The sequence below is a fragment of the Rhagoletis zephyria genome, unplaced genomic scaffold, assembly GCF_001687245.7.
Source record: "Rhagoletis zephyria isolate East Lansing unplaced genomic scaffold, Rhagoletis_zephyria_1.1 Rzeph_scaffold_00677, whole genome shotgun sequence".
Lineage (NCBI taxonomy): Eukaryota > Metazoa > Arthropoda > Insecta > Diptera > Tephritidae > Rhagoletis > Rhagoletis zephyria.
The window spans coordinates 33495-55723 of NW_016157761.1; the positions used below are offsets into that span (position 1 = coordinate 33495).

General features: G+C 38.9%; 1 protein-coding gene across 10 annotated transcripts in view; it reads right to left on the minus strand.

The window, feature by feature from the left end:
- Positions 1–22229, minus strand: part of LOC108361003 (uncharacterized protein CG43867) — a 174599-nt gene that overhangs the window by 14448 nt on the left and 137922 nt on the right. For 8 of the 10 annotated variants that reach the window (XM_017613527.1, XM_017613532.1, XM_017613530.1 and 5 more), the window contains 6 exons: positions 5152–6384; positions 4845–5082; positions 2624–3045; positions 1903–2325; positions 1563–1845; positions 95–207 (listed from right to left, as the gene is read on the minus strand). In XM_017613527.1, the coding sequence (XP_017469016.1) occupies positions 95–207; positions 1563–1845; positions 1903–2325; positions 2624–3045; positions 4845–5082; positions 5152–6384 (2712 nt within the window). The remainder of the gene's footprint in view (positions 1–94; positions 208–1562; positions 1846–1902; positions 2326–2623; positions 3046–4844; positions 5083–5151; positions 6385–22229) is intronic. The other 2 variants (XM_017613534.1, XM_017613533.1) reach the window with 1 other exon arrangement.

Here is a 22229-nt window from a genome sequence, read left to right on the forward strand (position 1 = left end):
AAATCTCTACCGTGGGATATGTTTTGCTTTGGCCGTAACTGATTTAAATGTTCATTAAGCAATTTTCACTCGACTTACTGCCTCTAAATCTTACCTTAAATAATTTAATAGCTTCTGGTTGCATGGCTTCCGAGTGTAGCGAGGTAAGCGGTGATGTGATGGCGTCTTTGGTATGCAATAATATTGGATGGCGCCATAGAACACAATCTATAAGAAAATTATGTGAATATCATTTAGAAAAGAGGTGTGAAAGCTGTTGTTGTATGAGTAGTATTCCTCAATAACTCGATTATCGTCGACGGCGGCTTGTTCTTTAAGTGGCGTAGGACGATGTGAAACACGTGAGAACTATTGATCATTTACCAATCAAAAGTGGGTAGATTATTAAATTTAGAGTGAAGGGTCGATTTGAGCTCTCAAGTCTATAAATCTTTCACAGCAACAATGGAAACGGTAGAAAATTTGACTTCGTGGACCGAAAAGATCTTGATAATTAGCCACAGGTCATCGAAGGAGGTGTTGGACGGAACATATATTATCGAATCTAGGATTGAATGACATACATATACCCATTTAAGCTGCGGAACCTATGTCCGAAGGGTGCTTAGTATACAGTAGTACTTTCAGGAAGAATCGGGCGAGACAAAATACAACGCCTAAACGCCGAAACTGGAACTGTTGAAATTGCGGACAGTTGCGTCCTATAGCTTCAGACATTTTCCTACAAAGGGCTGGGAGATGCACTTGGCTATGACGGCCGCAGATCATTGTTGCCTAAATACATATATATAAATTTGAATCTAGAGCCGATGGTGAAACGTACTCTCAGGCTCTTTATCTGTGTATTAATTTCCGGATAAAAAGTGTAGTCTGTAGAAAAATGGCCCTCAGACTAGGCGCTGAGCGGATGCTAGATGATATAGGCCAAAGACTTTTTAGTCACGGGTAGGGCGAGCTTTGGACAACCAGCCTGAAACTTTGGTGTAGATTCTATTTAAGTCAATGAATGTCCTTTCACAGAAGCGAAAATCTTAAGAGCCCATGGCGTTGGGTCGTTTGAAATTGTTGCATTGCTAAAATTGGTTAATGTAATGATCATTATCTTCACGGGCACATGAAACTTGCACTTTTGACGGGTTGGTATAAAAGGAAAGGCTTTTAGAATAATAGTTTCCATAGAGACGAAGGTTTTTTTAATAACAGCGGGACTATCCACTTAGTTCGTCATCAAATGGATATCACCTGTATTTCTGACCAAGAACTGTCAGCAAAAATATTGCCGAATCTACTCAGCGTGAGTCGGTGAAGATGTTAATCGTTTTAGGACGTTATAGTACTTCTTATTACAAATAGTCCTTGGAGACCTTCTGCGAGATAGCCTCTTTATGCTAACTAACTACTCTTAGATATGATCTCAGAAAGCAATAGAGCTTTATCGGATCCTGCGTGGGATATAAATAGGCTTTTAGACGGCTAATGGATTTTTAGGTTCGCCATAGCGCGGCCATTATGAGCACTAGAGTAGAGAAAAGAAATATGTCAATTAATCAATAAATACTCACTGGGATCTCCATCAGTCTCCATAAGTTTCTGTACGAGTTGCTCGTATTGTGTGCCCGCATTCGGGCCACCACCCGACACCACAGTCAAATGGTATAGCCAATTATCACGTTCCTGTTTGCCGGGTAATATAAGGTATGTAGGCCCTTGATGTGCAGGATAAATGGCGACGGTAAGACGTGCTTGGCTTTGTGTAGGATCTTCACGTTCCTCCGAATCGGAATCGGAAACATGTTCGACCTCTTCGACGCGCGCATCACGCATATTAATTTGACCGAGCGGATTCTAAGTAGAAAGCAGATGATGAATTTGAGATTACCTTAAAAAAATGCTTTCACTTACCGTTTCGCCCGGCGCCTTGAAGTAGAGGAACATTTTACCCAACAACACACACCAACACTTCTTCGCATGCCCATTCTTCACCTTAGTGACCCAACCCTGTACGGTGGGTTTCTGATCGTCACGACTCAGCAGCAGTTTGGTTGCATTGCGCCGCTGCACATTCTGCAGTACGCGTATCCAATCGTCCATCGTGGCATTCGAGTCGGCGGTGAGGTAGTAGACCTTCTTACCCGTATCAATCTCAAAAGTGGAAGCACCTTCAGCGCGATTTATGCGACACGCTTCGTCTAGCATTATCTGACCCTGCGGCTTGCGATTCACATCATGTTGACTCTTCCAATAGGTGAGGGTGCCATTCTTAAGCACGAACCAACGCTTGCGCCAAGTCTTCAATTTGCCACCGAGTTTGGCGAGGTGACCCATCTGCGGGCGAAGCGAGAGAATGAGTAAAAAAGGCGGCTAGTGAGAGGTGAGATAAAAAAAAATTGAAGCAGTAACTTAGACTGCTTTTACACAGTTCAAGTATTGAATTCAATTCTGCTCGCATGTGGAAGAGAGGGGGTGAGAAGAAAAGGGACGAGTATACATGCGTCTCTTCCCATTTAAAGAACCAAAAACTTGAATTCAACAGAATTGAAACGTGTAAAAGCAAATAGAAACCACAAAAGAGATTGAGCAAGAATTGCTTTCAAGTACTTGAATCATGTAAATCGGGTGTTACCTTCTCCAGCGACTCGATCTTCTTGCTCGGCGAATCCACATAGGATTGTCGCATCAAAAGCGACGGCATAGAAGCATCCATGCACGTGGACTCGGACACCGCATCCGGTGGCAGAGCATAGTCATCCGATAGGCCTGATTCAAAGGAAATATCTGAAATTACTGTTCCACGCATGTGGGGGAGACGTAGATGATTGTTGGTAAACGTGTGTGAGTGGTTGTTGGTGCTGAAGTAGGTGGATTTGGCGGTGTTGTTGTTCTGAGTTTGTAAGGGTAGGGTTTGTGTATTGGTATAGGGACCCAAGTGATGTGTATGATTCGTTTGGTTGTAGGAGTGCATTGTGTTGTAATGATTGTTGTGTTTGTTATTGGTGTTGGTGTTTGTGTTGGTGAGTTGTGCAGTGGATAGGTGCAGTTGGTGAGCTTCGAAAGAGAATTTTCCATACAAAAAGGTAAATGGTAAAATGAGAGCCAAATATTTTGAATTTCGTTTCGAGAGAGCGAGAGAAAGGTTAATGAATGGGGACATTTAATGGGTGCATATAAAGAGAAAGTTATTAAAAAGTTCAATTTTATTTGCGAAGAATTTATTTTTAACTTTTTAAATGGAACTCTACGGGGTAAGAAATTAATCTGGATTAGTCTACGGGATTTGATAAAGTGACTGGCACAATGCGCGCCTGAGTGGGAGTGGTGTGCATGGAAGAGGGCTTGCGGAAACTGTTAGAGTGAGGAGGCAAGGGGTAGCGCGGAATATAAAGGGAAAGAAATTATGAGGAAGAAGGAGATAAAGACTATGGTCATGCTAAAACCGAAGGGTGTGAAAAGCTAATGGTTACTGACATGCAAAGTTAGGAGAGAAAAGACAAGAAATTGGGAGTACTTCTAATTCAATGATCGCTAAAAGAGAGTTTACTAAAAGGAGCTACTCAAACAAAATATCTTCTGGGGTTTACATACACCGGCTAATCTTTTGCGATACCAGATGAAATACGAGCAGCTTTAAGTATCGTCAGTGCTATTTGAGTGTAGTTCACAATATTCCGAAAGATTTGGTAACACTATGTACGGGTAATTCAGTCGCCTCTTGGATAATTCGTCGTCCAGTAAGTCAATGTACATAGGTTTTGACGTGGAACCATGAAAGGCTATGATCGTCGCGTTTAAAAATATAAGAAGCAGCTCATGGTTCGTCTGGACTTGAGATAGAATCTTCTTATTTCACACTGTAACTGCCTAAGCGAACAATTAGATTATGGAAGGCTATTAAAAAATATACCATCCTTTAGGCACGTACTGAGGATTGGGTATTACGTGCAACAATTATTACTGGAACCGTGGTGGTAGAAATAAATCGAAAACAGTTGAACACCTGCTGTTTGGATGGCCCACCTTCTATTCGGCGAATCAATCCAACCATATACTTCACAACGCTGTAACATGTAAAGATAAACTCTGTGATGATATTGAAAGCCCTGGCAGTCGATGCTATCTGGGTTCCACTTTATTGGAGATATCGCAAATGTTTTCCATATGTAATATATAAGGCTTCTAGTAGGATTCGTTGATAATTGATTCTTTCGCAACTGGGTTGTCTGGGTCTGCCTATTGAGGCAGCAAACCATGTATGCTCCAAGGAAGACAAGATGAGTCAACACATTTCTAATGAAAATCTGGCTTAAACCAAATAGGTGTTACTGCATTTCGACTGCATAGACTCAAAAGTTATTTAGAAATTTTTAATCAGGGGCATTTTCATAACATTCGGGTAGCTAGAGCGAGAAATATAGGCAATTTTTTTGGTTGCAGTGTCGTCCGAGTTAAATCAGAGAAGAATGCTTTCTATTACCATCCTATATTATTATCTTTTTACGACCGAAAAGTGGCAAAATTCATTAGAATTCGCTTAAAAAGACTTGCAAGATTTTTGACCAAGATACTAGTGGGTTTGGTGGTTTCTAAGGGACAAACTGGCTCGGGGAAGAAATAAATACCAAGATAGTTTTAATCTACTTAGAAACGACAAAGACTTACTGATGGCTCTACTATCTTAGCTAATGATAATAATTAATTTCTAAAAAGGGGAAAAGTGGGCGTGCATGTTGCGGTAGAGGAGTTTACGTATTTTGTTTTGGTTGTGGAATGGGTGTTTTATCTCGTGGAATCGACAGGCACAATCAACTACGCAGGCTACACACGCAAACTCATGCTGCAATACATACCACGCGCTTTCGTATTTTTAGGACTCTCGGAACCACTACGCTTGGCCGGACTTAAGCTCGACGATGTCTTCAAACTCTTCGAAGGACTCGAAGCACTACCCGAGGTCGATGTTTCCGTATTGTCAGTGCTCGATGAGTTGTGTGAATTGTGCGTTAGCATAACGGCATGATCCTCGCCATCGCTCGAATCATCGCTGGAGTCGCCCGTAAAGGGCATGGAACGTATTTGCGAAGCACGCTGAAGTCACATGCAATAATAAACGTCAAATAATAGCCGGAAGAGAGCTAACAGTAAAAAAAAACTCACCCCCTTGACGGTGGCATAAACGGGCACCGATATATCACAGAAACCTCCGCTTGCGGTCTGCTGCTGACGCGTCGGCAGCTGCGGCGTGCCGGGGGCGCCGCTACCCACACCACCACCACCATCACCGCTGCGCGCGCTACCCAAAGTGCCATTGTTCGCTGGCGTAGCACGCCCATGTCCGCCACCATTCGCTAGCGTATTACACGCGCTATTGCTGCCTGCCGATGCTGCGCCGCTCGTGGACTCTTGTATATCGGGTGGCGGCTGTGGCTGTGTCTGCGTGTGGTGTGCGTCCTGCTGTTGATGGTGGTGGTGCTGGTGCTGCGCTAAGCTCTCCTCGCTCACACCCGTCAGCCCATCGTTGGCCACTTGATAGATTTTCGCCTCCCAGCTGGGGAAGCGATGCAGTGGCGGCGTGGGTGGACGCGGTACGCCCAAATCACCGCTAGTCGTGGTTGTGGTGCTCGAATTGCCGCCACTCGCCATCAATGCCGGATTGTTCTTCATCCAGGCGGGCAATTTTTCACACGAGGGTGTATAGATTTCTGCATAATCGTGCGCAGTGTCGGTGTCGGAACTATCGGGCCGCGTTGTAGCTGATTTGGTGATGCTCGCTAGTGGCGTGAGTGTTAAACCATCCACAGCGGCGACCAAATTACGCTCGAGCTCTTGCGGCTCCATGCTGAGATTGCGTCGATGCTGATGATGTGGATAGGAAGCGGTTAACGGCCGATTGATTATCTCTTGTGGATCTAAGCTTTCGCTGCGCCGTCGTCCCTCTGCGGTATCGGCGAACTCTTGCACATCCAAGCTTAGGCTATTGCGCACCGGATGTGGGCCGATGATGCTGTGCCGATTCGATTGATTGGCGATGTGATTCTTTAGCAATTCCAACTGTTGATTACACTTGACATTCTGTTCGCGTAGCAGCTGATTTTGTTCCTCGAGTTCACGTAGTTTATTGGTGACCCACTCCTTGATTTTGGCCGCCTTCGCTTCGACTTGACGCGCGTCGTGTAGACGTAATTGACGCTGCTCCTCGACTTGTATTTCCAATGATGTTATAGTTTTCTCAGCTTCGTGGGTAGGAAGACTAGCTGTTTGTTGTGCGGCGAGCGCTGATTGTTGTTGCTGCTGTTGCAGTTGCTGTTGTTGGCTTTGATGGATGGGCGAGTTGGTGGCTGACTGTGGTGGTTTGGGCCATTCACTCAGCCGCTGTTCCATAGCCCGCACCTGGAAGAAGGAAGAAGTAGAAAAAAGGGTTTAGAAAATAAAGTCAGTTGTGCGGTTAGAGAGAAAAAAAGGGGAAAGCTCAAGATCTAAAATTATGACAATGAAGCCTGAATAAAGTTTAATAAACAGAAGATGTTTGAAAGCACTTTTATCTAACAAATTTGAATCAAACAGAATTTGGCCAACTTTTTTGTGTGTTCTATTTTGGAAATAAGGGACCAAATCAAATATCTCGGGCAGGAGAAGAGATAGCGAAATAAATGCAACGGGTTTTAAAAGCTTTTGAGATTGAAAATTCAAGGAAAATAGTCTCGTTAGATAGAAGTATTACCTTGTCCTTTGAAATGACCATCAGGAATATAGAGCATTAAAATTTTCTTAAGTTAACTTTGCTGCTTTTAGGTCTATAAAATACAAACAAATTTAAAAGTTTTACTTTTGAAGGCCGGTTTTGAGGCCAAGGAAGTTTTTCATAGAATCGGACATTTAAAATGGCCGTAAAAATGAAAATTTTCGATATTTGTTTTTGTCCTTTCTTTGAAAATAGAACAGTGTACGCCGTGTATTGGCTGTGAGGAGCTCAAGGGTATACATATGTATCTAATCATTTATATGTACTTTAAACTGTTAGATCCATTTTTTACATGACATTTTATTAAAAACTAGCAAATACCCGGCATGATTCACTGCGCTTTAAAAATATTTGTGTGTTGTTACTCCCTCGAAAAGCTCTTATGGCTTCATTAAAAAAAATAAAACAGATTTGAAGAGCTTTGTGAATTAAGATTTTCAAACAAATTGTCGATTTATGAAACATACTTTATTTTTTATGAATAAAGGTGTTAGCTAATATATTTTCGAAGGTGTTTATATTTTTATAACTAGATTCTGCATAAAGTGCGCATTCTTCAAAGGTGTATTAATTCTGTATTTACCTTATCTTATCACTTTAACTGAATACAATTTTTTAAATGGGTGGCAACCCGCTACAAAAATTTTTTCGGCAGTAAAATTTTTTAACATCTGTAGTTTGATACCCGTATTGTAATGTTTCATTTATTTTATCAATTTAGTAATCGAATAACATTTTTCAAACAGGTGGCAACCTTCATCAAAAAATTTTAGGCAGGAAACTTTCCTAAACTTATTTAGTTTGATATCCATATTGCAATATTTCGTTTAACTTATCAATTAAAACAAATTAAAATTTTCAAACAGGTGGCAACCTTCTCCAAAAATATTTTCCACTTTAAGCTTTCTTTAGCTTCTTACTTTCGACGGCGATATTGCAATATTTACTTATGTTATCAATGTACTTAAACTTCAATTATCAAACAGGTGGCAACTCTCTAATTGTTTTTCTTTCTATATTTTAGGTTAGACCTTTAGCAATACATCGCTGAAAACTGCATTCGATTCCATGCATTAGCTTTGAGTGATGCGCGTACAAACATACAGACAGACAAAAATTCTAAAAAGTTGTTGATTTGGATTCTGTTGCTTGAATAAAGACCCACCATATTAATTTTATCTTTATCTAAATTATTTTCATACAACTCCACACTAAAATTCGAATGAAAATGCTGGTGCCGCCATGGTTAGTGTTCATCGTCTATGCTTATTGAATAAATCATTTAATTTTCAAGTTTCCAAATCGAAACACTCATTTTGAAATGTTTTTCCTTCCGCCCACAAAACTCTTAGCTGATTTTTTTTTTCTTTTCTACCCCGTTGTGGTTGTCTGCAAAGTTTTTGTCACCAACACCGCTCACACCAACCGCTCACTTCTCAAAGCACAAAATATTTGAATATCGTCTAACACCAATTAATAGTTAACGATCCACAACCCATTTTGCTTTAAAGTTAATTTAATTGAAAAGTTTGAACCATTTCTTTGCCCGCGCCGAGCGTATAAATTTGTTTTGTGCCAAAGAAATACGCCCAGATCGAACTACTCGAAAAGGGGTTGGTTATCGCGCGTGGTAGAATACTTTGAAACTTGCCGCTTCGATTATTCAGAAGCAAGCAGTTTGTGGCGGAGGGTAAGTCGCTTCCGTCGTCTCGGTTGTAACGGTTTAAGCTTACAAACTTGCAAATCTATTATAGAGCAGAGTAAGTGGAGTCACCGCAACATTTTATGGCATGAAAGGCGAGACAATGCACCACACCAACACAGCTGTAGACGCATATCTTTAGTGTAAAATGGTGAAGTTCGAAGCACACGAGCAGACAACTTGGCGTGAAACTTAGCCATTTAAGCTTTTGTTTTTATTTCTTAAGCGGTTTAGTGCGCTATATGCAGTGCGAGGAATAGCTAAGATAAGCAGGAATGCTATCGCCTTTATGTATTGTGCAGCCTCTTACCTTCGCGATTGCTTTTTAGCACACAAAATCACGAACCGCGATTCACACATACGATAAATTAAGTTATCGTGTGCGAGCGTTATTTTAACAAGCGCCAAAGTGTGGGGTCAAGGTGAAGTTGCAGAGATTCGAAGGTTTGCAGTGTGGGTAACAGATTATAGATGATAGGATGTACAAAAAGGATACAAGTAATTTCAGTAGAGTGCAGCATTCACAAACGTATGGAATGTGTACTAAAGTACCTAAATCATTTTGCGCTTAAATTATTTAAATTTCTCAAAACATTACCCAACGTAGTTCCCAACTTTTGCTTGCACCCAACAGTTCTAGGAGAGATCAACGTCAACTGATCTAGTTCAAGCACTGCATCTGCGCCCGTTGGTTGAGTAATTGAAGTAATCATGCGGAGCAACAGAAAGAACCCCGAAAAACAGGCGTCTACCCTAACAGGATTTAAATAGCGTTGGTATAGAATTTAGCATATGGGTATTTCCATACGTCGAATACGGGACAGTCGTACGTTTCAATGTGATACAAAAAAGAAATACCATTTGTTTTCTTTAACTTTTTTGGGCCATTGTATAGCACATAATTAGCTCTATATTTAACCGAAAAATGAAAACAATCGAACTGCTTGGTCCTGAAATATAAGTATTTAAAGAGAGTGCCGTTACGTGACAAAAAAATGGAAATTGATTTTTTCTTTTCTTACAAAACCGCAAAACTCTGCGAATTGTGGATGGCTATTTTCATGAAACTTATTTTAATACGACTTTGAGAAATTCCAGTTGCTTTTAGAGTTTTTTGAATTAATGCAACTTGTTTCAATTTTCTTTTACAACCCCAAGTGTGAAACGTCACGTGACGTGGGTCACGTGACATGAATTTCCATCGTTATATTTTTGTTAATATTGCTTTTAAATGAATTTTTAACGCAAATAAAACATGTATTTTATGTCGAATATACTTTATATTTTGACTTCAGCGCCAATTTAGGGTCAGTTTGTCGGAAATCTATGATTTATTATGTTTCAACTACATACGCCAAATTCGAACCAAATCGGACCATAAATACGGTTTTTCGAAATATCTCGACCTTGGCGCCACCTAGGAAGACCATTTTACGCAAACATGATTCTACTCACATAGCCAGCATATATTTAAAAAATCAGACAAATGGGCCCGTAAATACGTTAGATATAAGACTTTTTTTTTTTGTCGTGGTGGACCTTCCGATGGAAACACCCATATGAAATCACATCATCATTAGTTCTTGAGTGAATTGAGAAACTTAGCTCCCTGGTTAGGCACAATAACATCCAGTTAGGGAAAAAGAGGTTAATAGGCAGCTGACGTTCACACAAGAGAGGCGGCCGCCAACACTCCAGTTGGTACCGAAGCCTTCCTGGGAGTAGGTCACAATAATATTACGCAGGAGCTTAGGAGTGAGAGGAACACTCTGAGGATATAAACAATAAACAGTTTGGTAGGAATGCGCCCGACAAAGAATGTATGGGAATGTATAACTAGAGAAGATATCAAACCCTAGTTAATGTCCAAAAAAGAAAACACTGTAGACTAAGAGGGCATCTGTATAAGCTGGGAATATGATCAAAAAAGCTTTGCTGGTTCTGCTACTCGACCAGATAAACACCACTACACATTCTCATCGAGTGAGATGCCGTCTTTCTGAGGGATCTGGGCTTAGAAGAAGCATTATGAAGAGAAGGGAACACAATAGATTAATAAGTCGCGGTGCACACGTCATTTAGTATCAGCAGATCGGAAGAGGTGGATGGGGAATGCCACAAGCAGACCAGGGAGCTAAAAACCTAAGATGCGGTAAAGAAGAGATCCAGTACTTCGAGGTGAAGCAGGTTCGACAGCTGTTCGCGAAAAGACTAAGATTCAACAGCCAAGAAGCTTCCAAGTCTTCTCAGTGTTGAAGACAGATTAAAATCAGGCTGCTTAGAATGACGAGTCCAGCACGTTATTGAATTATTTTGCGTACTGATAAAGCTTGATGTGTTTTTTTTTTGTCAAGCCAGATGTCGTTGCAAAACTTGCCGGTAACTAATTTTTTGCACTCTTAAAACTCGCATCCATGGAGTTCTTATATCTGAACAAAAAAATGCATGTTTGTTTTAGTGTGCTCATTTCCAGGTCTACACTCTTCCATCAGCCCTTATCTCTTAGTTTAGCTATAACTCTCTGTACCAAAGAAGCTGTATGAAACAGAGAGGTTTTACTCAAATACATGCAAGCCTCAGAGCTAAATAGGTACAAAATGTGCAACTTTTTCCTTCCAACTGTCGAAATATGGATGTGGGAATAAAAAAAATACCTTGCCTCATAACATAGCCCGTAAAATTTTTTTGTTCACCGAAAAATAGTAGTCAATTTGTATAGATTTTCTTTCGCTGAAACCAAAAACCGTGGATTTCTTTTTAAAAGGCTTAAGGCAACTCCTCTATAACCTAAGTAAACGGACAATAAGTGCGATTCAGTTGTCGGTACGGTATAAGTAAAGTTTATGCGAGAAAGTAATTAGAGTTTTAGAAAAACAGGAGCAATAACGATATATATATTTTTTTCGTTCCAGAGTTTTTCAGAATTATTCGTAAGTAAGGCTGAGGCTTGAGTGATCTGTTTGCTATGCGTTTATATTTAACTAAATCGGAGGAATTCAGTTCCGCCATCCCAGCCCGGCGCCCAAAGAAAATGTACAGCTGGGTTGTTGCATAGCCAATCAATGTGAGACAAAAACAATTAAATTTTGTGAAAGAAAGTTCCTAGGAAATTATTGGCTTAGTTTCGGTATAGTCGAAGGGAGAAGACTTCGCTTCGCAGCAAGGTTAAAGACGATGTTTGGAAGGCAGACGGATAGACGATGTGTTAAAGGGGTCATAAAAAGTTGAGGTACATACTAGACACATACATACATATCTACATATCTGCAAGGTTGTAAGGCGTTTACGAGGGTATTGGCGTTAACGGTTTCATTAAAGTGTTTGCTTTTATTTTTATCTTATTGCAAAATTAACTGCACTTTGCTGTTTCCGCTGTATGTCGATACAAACGTGTATGTGTGCGCTGACGATGCCAAGGATTACCTGCGCCATTTGTAAACATTAATTATGCTGGCGTCAAGGAGTAACACTTTTATACTTACAAAAGTGTACTATGTATGCACATAATTGCACGCACTTGCTTGTATTTGTGTGTGCAGCTGCTGCATTGAGATAACTGCCTGTGCATTTAAAGGATAAGTAGAGCATTGATGCATATACTAAGGTTGTAGTTATGCATTGAGTTGGAAGAAGGATTAAGAATTTGAGCGCCGACAAATACGAGGAGTTAGGGTAAAGGCGATGTAACCAAGGAAGAGTTTTATGTTCTGTTAATGAACTTATGTTTAAATGTATGCAGGTACTGATTTCAAAGCTACTCTCTGTAAGGTGACGGATAAAAAAAATTCTTTGAGAACATATGTAAGAAAAATTTTAGGCAATTTATAAATTCAACTTAAATTTCTAGTAATTTTCAAATTGAACAGACATTTTTTGGTAACATAAAATCTGGACATAAATAATGTTATATAAAGATGCATATATTTCGGGGCACTTGAAAATCAGGCATACATTTTTGGCTATTTAAAAGCTGAAAACAAGTTTTTGGTGAGCTAGTCAAAAATTTCCGGAATTTTAGAAATTGCATTTAATTCTTTGTTTAATTTAAAAATGGTCAGAACTTTTTTTTTGTTATACCAAAATTGGAAATAAGTTTAGGTCATTTGAAAACTGGACACACATTTTTGGTAATTTTGAAAATGGATATAAATTTTTGGTGCTAATTGCATACTAATTTTTGATAACACGAAATCTGAACATACATTTATGGCCATTTAAAACTAGACATATTTTGGGCCACTTAAAAACCAGACATAAATCTTTGGTAAATTCGAAGCTGGACATAAGTTTTTGGTAGGCTTAAAACTGGACAAAAAGTTTTGGTAATTTAGAAAGTGGAATTTTTTCATAACTTAAAATATATAAAAAATTTGTTCTTAATATAAAAACTGGACATAAGATTAGGTCATTTGAAAACTGGGCAAACATTTTTAATAATTTTAATATGGGGAAAACATTTATGGCCATTAAGATATGGACATATTTTTGGCCACTTGAAAACCACACATAGATTTTTGGCAAATTCAAGCTAGACATGTTTTTTGTAGGCTTAAAACTAAAGCAAATTTTTTTCTAATTTAGAAAGTGAACATATTTTTTTCGTCACTAAAAAAGTAAAAAAAAATTGTTGTTAATATAAAAATTGGACATACGAGTAGGTCATTTGAAAACTGGGCATACATTTTTGATAATTTTAATATGGAGCATTTTTGTTAATTTTGGATAATTTTAAAAAGGGGCATATATTTTTTGGTCCCTTAGAAACACGACGAATATGTTTATTTTTGGTTATGTAAATTTCGGACAACATTTTATTGAGAGTGAAAACTTGTTCACAAGTTTTTGCTCATTTGAAAACTAAGTATAAATTTTGGGTTTTATAAAAACTGTACATACATACATATGTATAAAATAGGGACGGGAAAAGTAGAGGAAATCTGGAAAATGGATAAATTACCCTGAGTTTATGTGAAGTTTTCATATAAAATCAAATAACCAAAATTTTTTGAGAAATGAAATAAAAAAATTATGCAAACCTTTTCAGTCACCACAAATTTATGTCCATTTATGTTAACTTTTAAGACTTTATATGTATGGACATTATGTATGTGCATTAGAGCATACCAGAAAAAAGTTCGCTGTAAAACTCTGAGTATAAAGTTTTTTAGCAAGGCAATTTCGATTTTTTTTTGTGGGCCCCTGTGTGTAAAATTTTCGTCAAATCTTCGGCATTTACAGTCGGAAGAGACAATTTGTTTTTTGACCTCACGTACCCCGGTCTAGTACTTAGCCACCAGATCTGTCTGTGGAGTCAGTAAATTAAAGCTCACGAAAAGTCATAAAACTTCTGTTAAGAAAGTATTTCGATTACTTCAGTAGAGCTATTTACAAAAAAAATTTTTTGCCGATTGTATGTAGTTGTCAACTATGCTTTGCAAAAATAGTTTATACTCAGGGGTGCTTGTAGGGTGGTATGATCTAATATACTACATTCTACTTATATATGCCAATAGGCAATAGTATTGCCAAATCCTTATTAGAATCGAAATTTTCATTAAATTTTTTTACCACTTCCCTTCTCTTCCTCTATGCCAAGTTAACTATTTTATTGCCTACTATGCTAAATTACATAGCTTAAGTGCCAATAAATTCTCATACTCTGCTGCACTTTGCCGTGACTGGATATGTATGTGCTGACATGCATACCTTTACAACTAAACTCATTTCCGCCGAAGGCTGCCAAATTTGCAAAACTTATACAGTGAGGAAATACTTTTTTTTTGTCAAAGCGAAAATAAAGGAAAACTAATAAAGTAGTATAGAAAATAGTAGTAGAAAAAAATTATGGTTCGTAGGCTTTTTCTTCGTTTTTATTGGCAATTGCCAACGATAGGCAGCAAAAGGAACACCTCGCAAGCGGCTCATTTTTTTTTTGTGTTTTTTCTACAAATTTTCTTTGGCAGCCAAAAAACTTGTTATTTTGAAAGAAAGCACGGAAATGCAATTTTCGTATGACATAAACAAACTTTCTTCTATTTTCGGCAGCAGTAATAAAATGCAGCTGTGGGTTGCGCTAGAAATTCCCATGTTAATAGAAATGCATTAGTATGCGTGTATGTGCTTGAAGTGCTACTCATTCAGGTAAAATGCAGCGAAAAAATACAAGAAAATAAGATTGAAATGAACGAATGATTATGAAGAAAATAGACATGTGCCAAATGGATTAAAAAAATATTAAAATACTAGCAGACCCGGCGAACTTCGTCCCGCCAAAAATTAGTTTTTTGTATTGAAACATTTTGGTCCAACATTTTCACTAACAGTTTACGTTCAAGATTTTCAGTGATGCATTTATCTTCTAATATTACAGGTTGGTGGTTGTTAGAAGGTATATTTCCATTGCCATCCTAAATAACCTAGCAAAAGTGTATATGCATACAAGGATACGTAATAGCTTCAGTGCATTTGAAAGGCGCCATTCCCCCTTATCAAATAGCCACAATTTTCTCTAAGATTGATTTCATATATCTCCATACAATGTTCGAGTACTCTACTATGAACACCTCCAGAGATATGCAGTATGAAAAATTCGGTTTGTATGGGAGGTGCCACGGGCCCTTTTCCAAAAACCACAATTTTTCTCCACGAGTATGCGATTGTTTTCGTATATCTCCATACCATGTTCGGGTACTCTACAATGAACACTTTCAGAGATATTTATGCAGTGTGAAAAATACGGTTTGTATGGGAGGTGCCACGCCCCCTGCACCCAGCGGTATGAAATATAATTTACATCCGATTCTCATACCTGCCATATATGCACAAACAATTTCATAAAGATCGGTCAAGCCCTTTAGGAGGAGTTCGACCACTAACACTGTGACACGAGATTTTTATATATTAGATAGGAAAATATATTTTATTTGCATAGGATATTTTGATGATTTTTTTGAGACACGCCTATCAACTGCTCGCGAATATAGCCGTTGAAATGCGTCTGGACTAACAAACAACATTTACAAAGTCTGAACTAATCGAAGGAGTAGACGGTGAGAAGCCAACCACTGCCCTGTCAGATAGTGCGATAGACTTGGAAGACGAATTTTCTGAGACGATGTATTGGGAATGGATTAGCTTTATATTTATTATTTGCTAGAAGAACGCCATAATGTTAAAAACATTCTTCTTGGAGTTACATGCAAAAGAGTCATCCAGTCTTTCTTACACGTTGTGTGGAAATCTCGTAATGATATATCTAAAATGTGTCTTCCTAAAACAAAAGGTATCTCTCTTACAAGTCTTCTTGGTATATCCGGAGTTTTGAATAACGAGTTATAATTGAAGGATGTAGACTCAGTCGCAGTTAATCATGCAATAAGTAATACATATAACCCGAGTCTTTTTTTTATTGTTGGACTAAAATGGCTGAGCGTGCTTTAGCGACCATATCGAGGAAAGTAAATAGAGGCACTCCTCAGGGAGGTCTTCTGCCATCCTTGATGTTGGTGCTCGTGAGTAACTTTAACTGAAGAGGGAATCGGGGTGTATTTGCCGCAATAAGAAGAGAGAGGCCGAAATACGTGAGTGCGAAGAGCTTGAAATGCTGGCCGACAGGAAAAACGCCCGAAACTTTTACCAGAGAGTTAGGAGACTTACGGAAGGTTTCAAGACCGGGGCGAAGTCCTGTAAGAACAACATTGGCGACCTAGAACGTACTTAAATTATGCCAGCTGAGCTATTCAAGTACGGCTGCGAAGAGCTGATAAGCTGAATGCATCAGCTCTTATGCAGACGACTGAAATTTAAGTGTGCTCTGCCCAATCCACAAGAAAGGCGACCCCGCCATACGCGCTCACTACCGCAGGATCAGCCTTCTAATCATAGGTTACAAGGTCTTATCGAGCGTATTGTGTGAAAAACTGAAGCACACCGTCAACAAAGTGATTGGACCTTATCAGTATGGCTTTGGACCTGGCAAATCCACCATAGACCAGGTATTCACAATACGCCAAATCTTGGAAAAAACCTCCGACAAAAGGATCGACACTCACCCCCTATTTGTCGACTTCAAAGCCGCTGTCGACAGCACTAAAGGAGTTGCCTATACGGGCCTCTACGCGAATAACGAAGACGATGGAACGATGAGTTGTATGAGAATTACAACGACGTGGACATAGTGCAGCTTATTTTAATACAGCGGCTCCCTCGTTCGAATGGACAGCTCTGTAAGTATTCAACACGGAACCCGCTGATGGTAGCAGAGGAAGAGGGAGGCCCCCACCGGCCAAATTGTAACTGGAGCGAATAAGCGGGTAAACTTTCCATTGAGAAACGCACTAGGAATCCACCTCCTCCTAAGATATCTGAGGACAGCATTAGACATAACAATGACTTGAAAGCGGAATCCCTTTTCGAAACGTTAACAAATTGCTAGATAGCTTCCACCTTAGGCCACGCCATGAACGGCAAAGCAGCGAGCGGATGAGCGGGGAGCGGCTTAAAATTAAAACATATGATATACTATTGAAGTGGCAACGCAATGGGCGATCCGTGAGCGGAATTTCTGAATGGTTAGGCGGCGATGCTCACCGATCAGCCGCTCATTATGTGGCCTCGGCCTTACAGTGCAAAAACCACCAACTATAGTCTAGCACTTGCAAGGCTGGTTTGAAAGATACTAATTGGTGTAGTTAAGACAAGACTGGCACAGAGTAAAAAATACCTATCATGGGACGAAGGAAAATAAACAACACATTGCAGACCACAGGATTGGCGCTTTACAACACCAAATACCTCTAAAAGCAAACTTCCAAATTAAGGGAGTTCTTATAGACACTTTCGCGATTCAGTCTAAAAAGTAGCTGTCTAAAACGGTCAGTGCTGGCTACATCAGATCGCGAGGAAACAATTAATTGATTTAATTATATAAGATGCAGCAGCGTATCGGGGTACCTTCGTGCGTTGCTAAGTGAATTAGACAGAAAACGTCAACAGACAAATATTTGAAGGAATGGCCGCGAAGATATATAAAATCAGATGGTATTTTTGAAGAATAGCTGTAATAAAAAAGTCCAAATCTCAACCATTATGGCATTTACACCAGACATAAAAATAATATAGTGTGTAATAAACATTAAAGCTGCCACCAATGGCCAAATGTGCCAGGATTTTTAGTAAATAAATGATACAGAAAGAGGTACGGAAAAAAAATTAGGGAGAGGAAGACGGCAAAAGAAGAGACGAAAAAAAGAGGCAACAAAAGGAGTGGTGAAACAACATGCAGCGAAAGGAGTGGTTCAGGAGAGAGTGAAAAATAAACGCAACGAGAGAGGGGTAGAGAATTTGCAAACAATATTGTCGAACACGATATGAACACAAACTGGCCTAAGGAGGAGTTAGATGTGAAGGTATAGCGGCAACGGCAGATAACTTGCTTGTTGCCCCACGTCGAAATTTGGCCAACGGCAAAGGATATTAAATTATATGCCAATATGCGCAGACAGTGATAAATATGCAAATGTGGAANGAAACAACATGCAGCGAAAGGAGTGGTTCAGGAGAGAGTGAAAAATAAACTCAACGAGAGAGGGGTAGAGAATTTGCAAACAATATTGTCGAACACGATATGAACACAAACTGGCCCAAGGCGGAGTTAGATGTGAAGTTAGAGCGGCAACGGCAGATAACTTGCTTGTAGCCCCACGTCGAAATTTGGCAAACGGCAAAGGATATTAAATTATATGCCAATATGCGCAGACAGTGATAAATATGCAAATGTGGAAACACACTGAGCAGCGTAGAAGCATAGATATTTATAGACATTTATGAGGATGCGGGCGCCTTTATTTATGCAAGGACATGCGACATTTTACATGCCAAGCGAAATTTTTCGTTGCACACAACTAAGAGTATGGGAACTAGCGATAACGGGTGGGCAAGCAAAAAGGAATAGAAGAACGTGGGTAGTCCGTAAAATATATTTGCTTATTTTAATAGCCACAAAGAGCGTATGGGGCTAAAGTTCGTAAGCTGTGCAAAGTATGCAACGGCTTTTTCGGGTGAAAATAAAAATGACTATCGGCAAAAGTCAAGGGCGATAAGCCATGCAAAATAAATGTGCGGTGAACAGAAAGGTTGCAAAAAAAGTATTAAGTGCAATCAGAAGTGCAGAGGAGTAAGAGGAGTTAAAGGCAGTGAGAAGAAGAAGACGCAAAAGTTGCAAAAGCATTGTAAAATTGGAAGTGCAAAGTTTCTTTTACAAGCAGAACGATTGTGCAAAACTTTAGCGCTACCCGCAATAAGAAAATAGTATGCACAGAAATCCGAAAGCAAGTGCAATGCCAAAAAGTATGCAACAAAAGTCGCTTAAGCATAAAATGTGCAAAAACCAGCAGGCAAAGCATGGCTTTTGTATTAATGGCGCCGCCGTGACAGTCGCGTGAGAGATTGCGCTTGCCGACAAAACTTGGCGACAAGCATGTGCGTGAAGTATAAATACAAAAATGCTCGAACACAAACACTCACACTCAGAACACTAGAGTTGCATCAAGCATGGCGACATTTTAGGCGCCAGCGCCCCTGTCACCACCAACGTCGTCTATTTCTATTGTATAATTATATGCACAAAAGTATGCAACAACATTTTCAATAGCAAGCACCAACTTGAGTGGCTTTCATGGCCAGAGAGAACAGAGGCAAGTGGGTAGAGCGCTTTCTTCTTTGTCACTTTGGCACTACAAGCTGTTGGCAGTGGCGGAATGACTTTGCCTTTGACTTGCTTTGCCGATTTACATATATATTTCTTTTATGCCATACTTTTAGCGCAGTGAGCACTAGAAGAGAATGTAGGAGAAAGCGCTAACTTTGCACTATCGTGGCGGCTGCCGGCGAAAATAAAGTCATTTAAAGATTTCTTTTGCCGACGCGTCTTGAAATTAATAGCCTATTTTGGTGAACTTCGGTAGTTTTTAAGTTTATTGCTGCGCTAAGGGATTTAGAATTGCAGGAAATAAATCGCATGGAGTTAGAGAAAAGGCAGGAAGAGAGGAGTGAAATACGGTAAAATAAGGCGTAAGGGAAGTAAGTAAGAGAGCTAGCAGCAGATGACTAGTGGAAGACAAAGCGACGGAGATATTTATTAAGTACTTTATAGCTTCGCATTCAGTAATAAATATTCATATTCATTTACAGATTTTCTCTGGCGACTAATAAAAATAAAGCTAAATTCTCTGGGGTTAATTAAATTTGTGCCTTTCCACACTGTTTAGCCGGATTGTAGCATACTTTTATGCATATCTGCTGAACTAAATCTAACATATTTAGTATTTTAGTAAGATCTGTAAAATTTTATATTGAAATAGTAAAGTAGTTCAACAGAATGTCCGAAAAAATAAACCACATCTGTTGATTAGGGGTTTTGGAAAATATGCTTTGCATACGGAAATTCGTGCAAAAACTACCTCACTTCCTTTTTACTGTATTGGAGCATATTTTTAGGATGCCCGCCTTAAAAAAAGAAAACTGATTTCTAGAGCTCGGAGTTTTATGCTAAAAAATGAGTCCAAAAAATATGTAGAATCCATGTAAGTATAAGCAAAGTGTAGATCAATTTAGGCGTTTTGCTTATTGTTATTATGGTGCATATTTTTAGGCTTATATTTTAACATATATATCCGAGCTCCACTGATTTTTTTATTGAACTTAGATTAGTAGAAAATTTAAATATAAGTAATTTGAAATCAGGACATGTTTCCTTATTACAATATCTCTAGAGGCAAGCAACTGTTAATTGAAGGTATACTTTTAGGATGTGCGGTTTTTGTCTAAGTCTACATGTAGCAGTTTCTTGGGTTATTATGCTGATAAAACAAACTCCCACGACTGATGTGAAAAAATGATTTTAAAAATACAATCTTCGAAAGTTTTCATAAAAAAAAATTTAAAAATAAATTTTACAAAAATATACCATATTCAGGATTCGAACCAAAAGCATTTCGCGCTACCTCATCACAATGAAAAACTTAGAAAACACCCCTAATGTTTTTTACACTGGGTTAACGTTCATACCTTTTCGGTAAACAATTTTCTATATTGCAAGTAATTTAATATGAAATAAATAATATAAAAAAAAAATTTTAATATACAACGCTTTTATAAATGGACTAAAAAGTAGAAAATAATATTTCTCAGTCCCATAGAATTTGTTTTGATATTTTGGCAGCACTTAATATTGCGATATTCAGTTAAGTCTAGTCAACGAAAATTTCATATATTTACTTTTACGACAATTTTTTTTGTTAGTACAAATCGCAAGCATATTTTATGGCGCGTGGGCGTGAGTGTGTGTATGCTTATATTTGTGTCGCCACTAAGTGGCAATTAGTTTTGGTAAAGTACGCTGATTTATGAGAATGGCTTATTCGCATGTTTACGAAAGAGCAGCCATATAACTTTGACCAAATTCTTTAGTACGTATGAAAAATGTATCAACACATGCAAGATATGTAAGCTTGCTCTGCTTAAGAAAGAAGATTTGCTAGGAAACCTCTTCTCGTAAGGCTACTGATAGGATTTACCTCGTTCCAAGACCTTTTGTTTTAACTCATAATCATTTAAGATATCTCAGTTCTCTCAAAACCACTCAAAATTCAGCAAACGTATTGGTAGGTTACTAATGGCCAAATACCTATGTGTCTGTCCAGTCTTAGAGGAGGTGTTGGATGTCCGAAAGGATTCACATAGAGTCTGTGGATATTTTATTTACTAAGTTTAAGTGGAGATTTCGGAAGCTGAGCTGATATTTTCAGAACTGATCACTGATCGCTACGATCGGTCGACTTTCAGCGCCAGCGCTTCAAACAAAAATATACCCTCTATGGTTTAAGTTGAGTGGAATGCTGGAAGAATGGGGTTTTAACCAGATCCCTTAATCTGACCTAAATTTAAGTCTTCCGATTGATGTAACGTACATTTACTCTCAGATTTTTTTCGAAACCCTTTAAATTAATCGGTACCTTAAAAGCTCTTATGTAAGTTCATTTGAAGGAGGTACCAATTATCGTATAACCGAGCGATTTGCCGAATATCATAGAGCTCACGCGATGTCGGACATCTTCAACAGCTGTGACGGTGTGAATTAAAATGAAACTCGCGGACCCTGAAACCGCGCACAATATCTATTACTTCAGTAATTCACAAACACTAAACGATTGGGGTCAAGTGCAGTTACGATAACTTCAACATTAAACGCTAAATGTAAACGCTGGGAACGCAGATTTTAATTACGGGAAAGACCGCAGTAGAAGCGCAGACTAAGAATATCTGTAGTGTCGTAGGAGGTCTAATAGAGAGTTGTCTGATATGTATAATCCCACGGTATTTTGAAGATATTGGAGAGGAACAAAGGATGAAAAAAGATTCGGGACTTAAAATTGTTGAATGGCGTGAACTGTGCAAAACCGGTGTGTGGGAGTAAGGGTCAACATTTCAAGGATACAAAAAAAGTGAAAGCAATGCTATAGTAATAAGAGGTGACGTCATCAGACTTTTTAAGTAGAGTCACTGAGCTATTAAAGAATGCATTCCTAGACTTTAGATGTGCTTACCAGTCAAATGGACAATGCTGCTCTGGAGACAAGATTTTACTATAAAGCTCGGAGCACTTTGACGACTGCAACTTCACGACGTAACGACAGCGACATCATTTTGTCGACAAATGTCGCCTTGAAGCCAGCTTCTTAAACATTTTGAAGACCTCAGCGACATAGCAAATAGCTGATTTTAAAGTTTTAC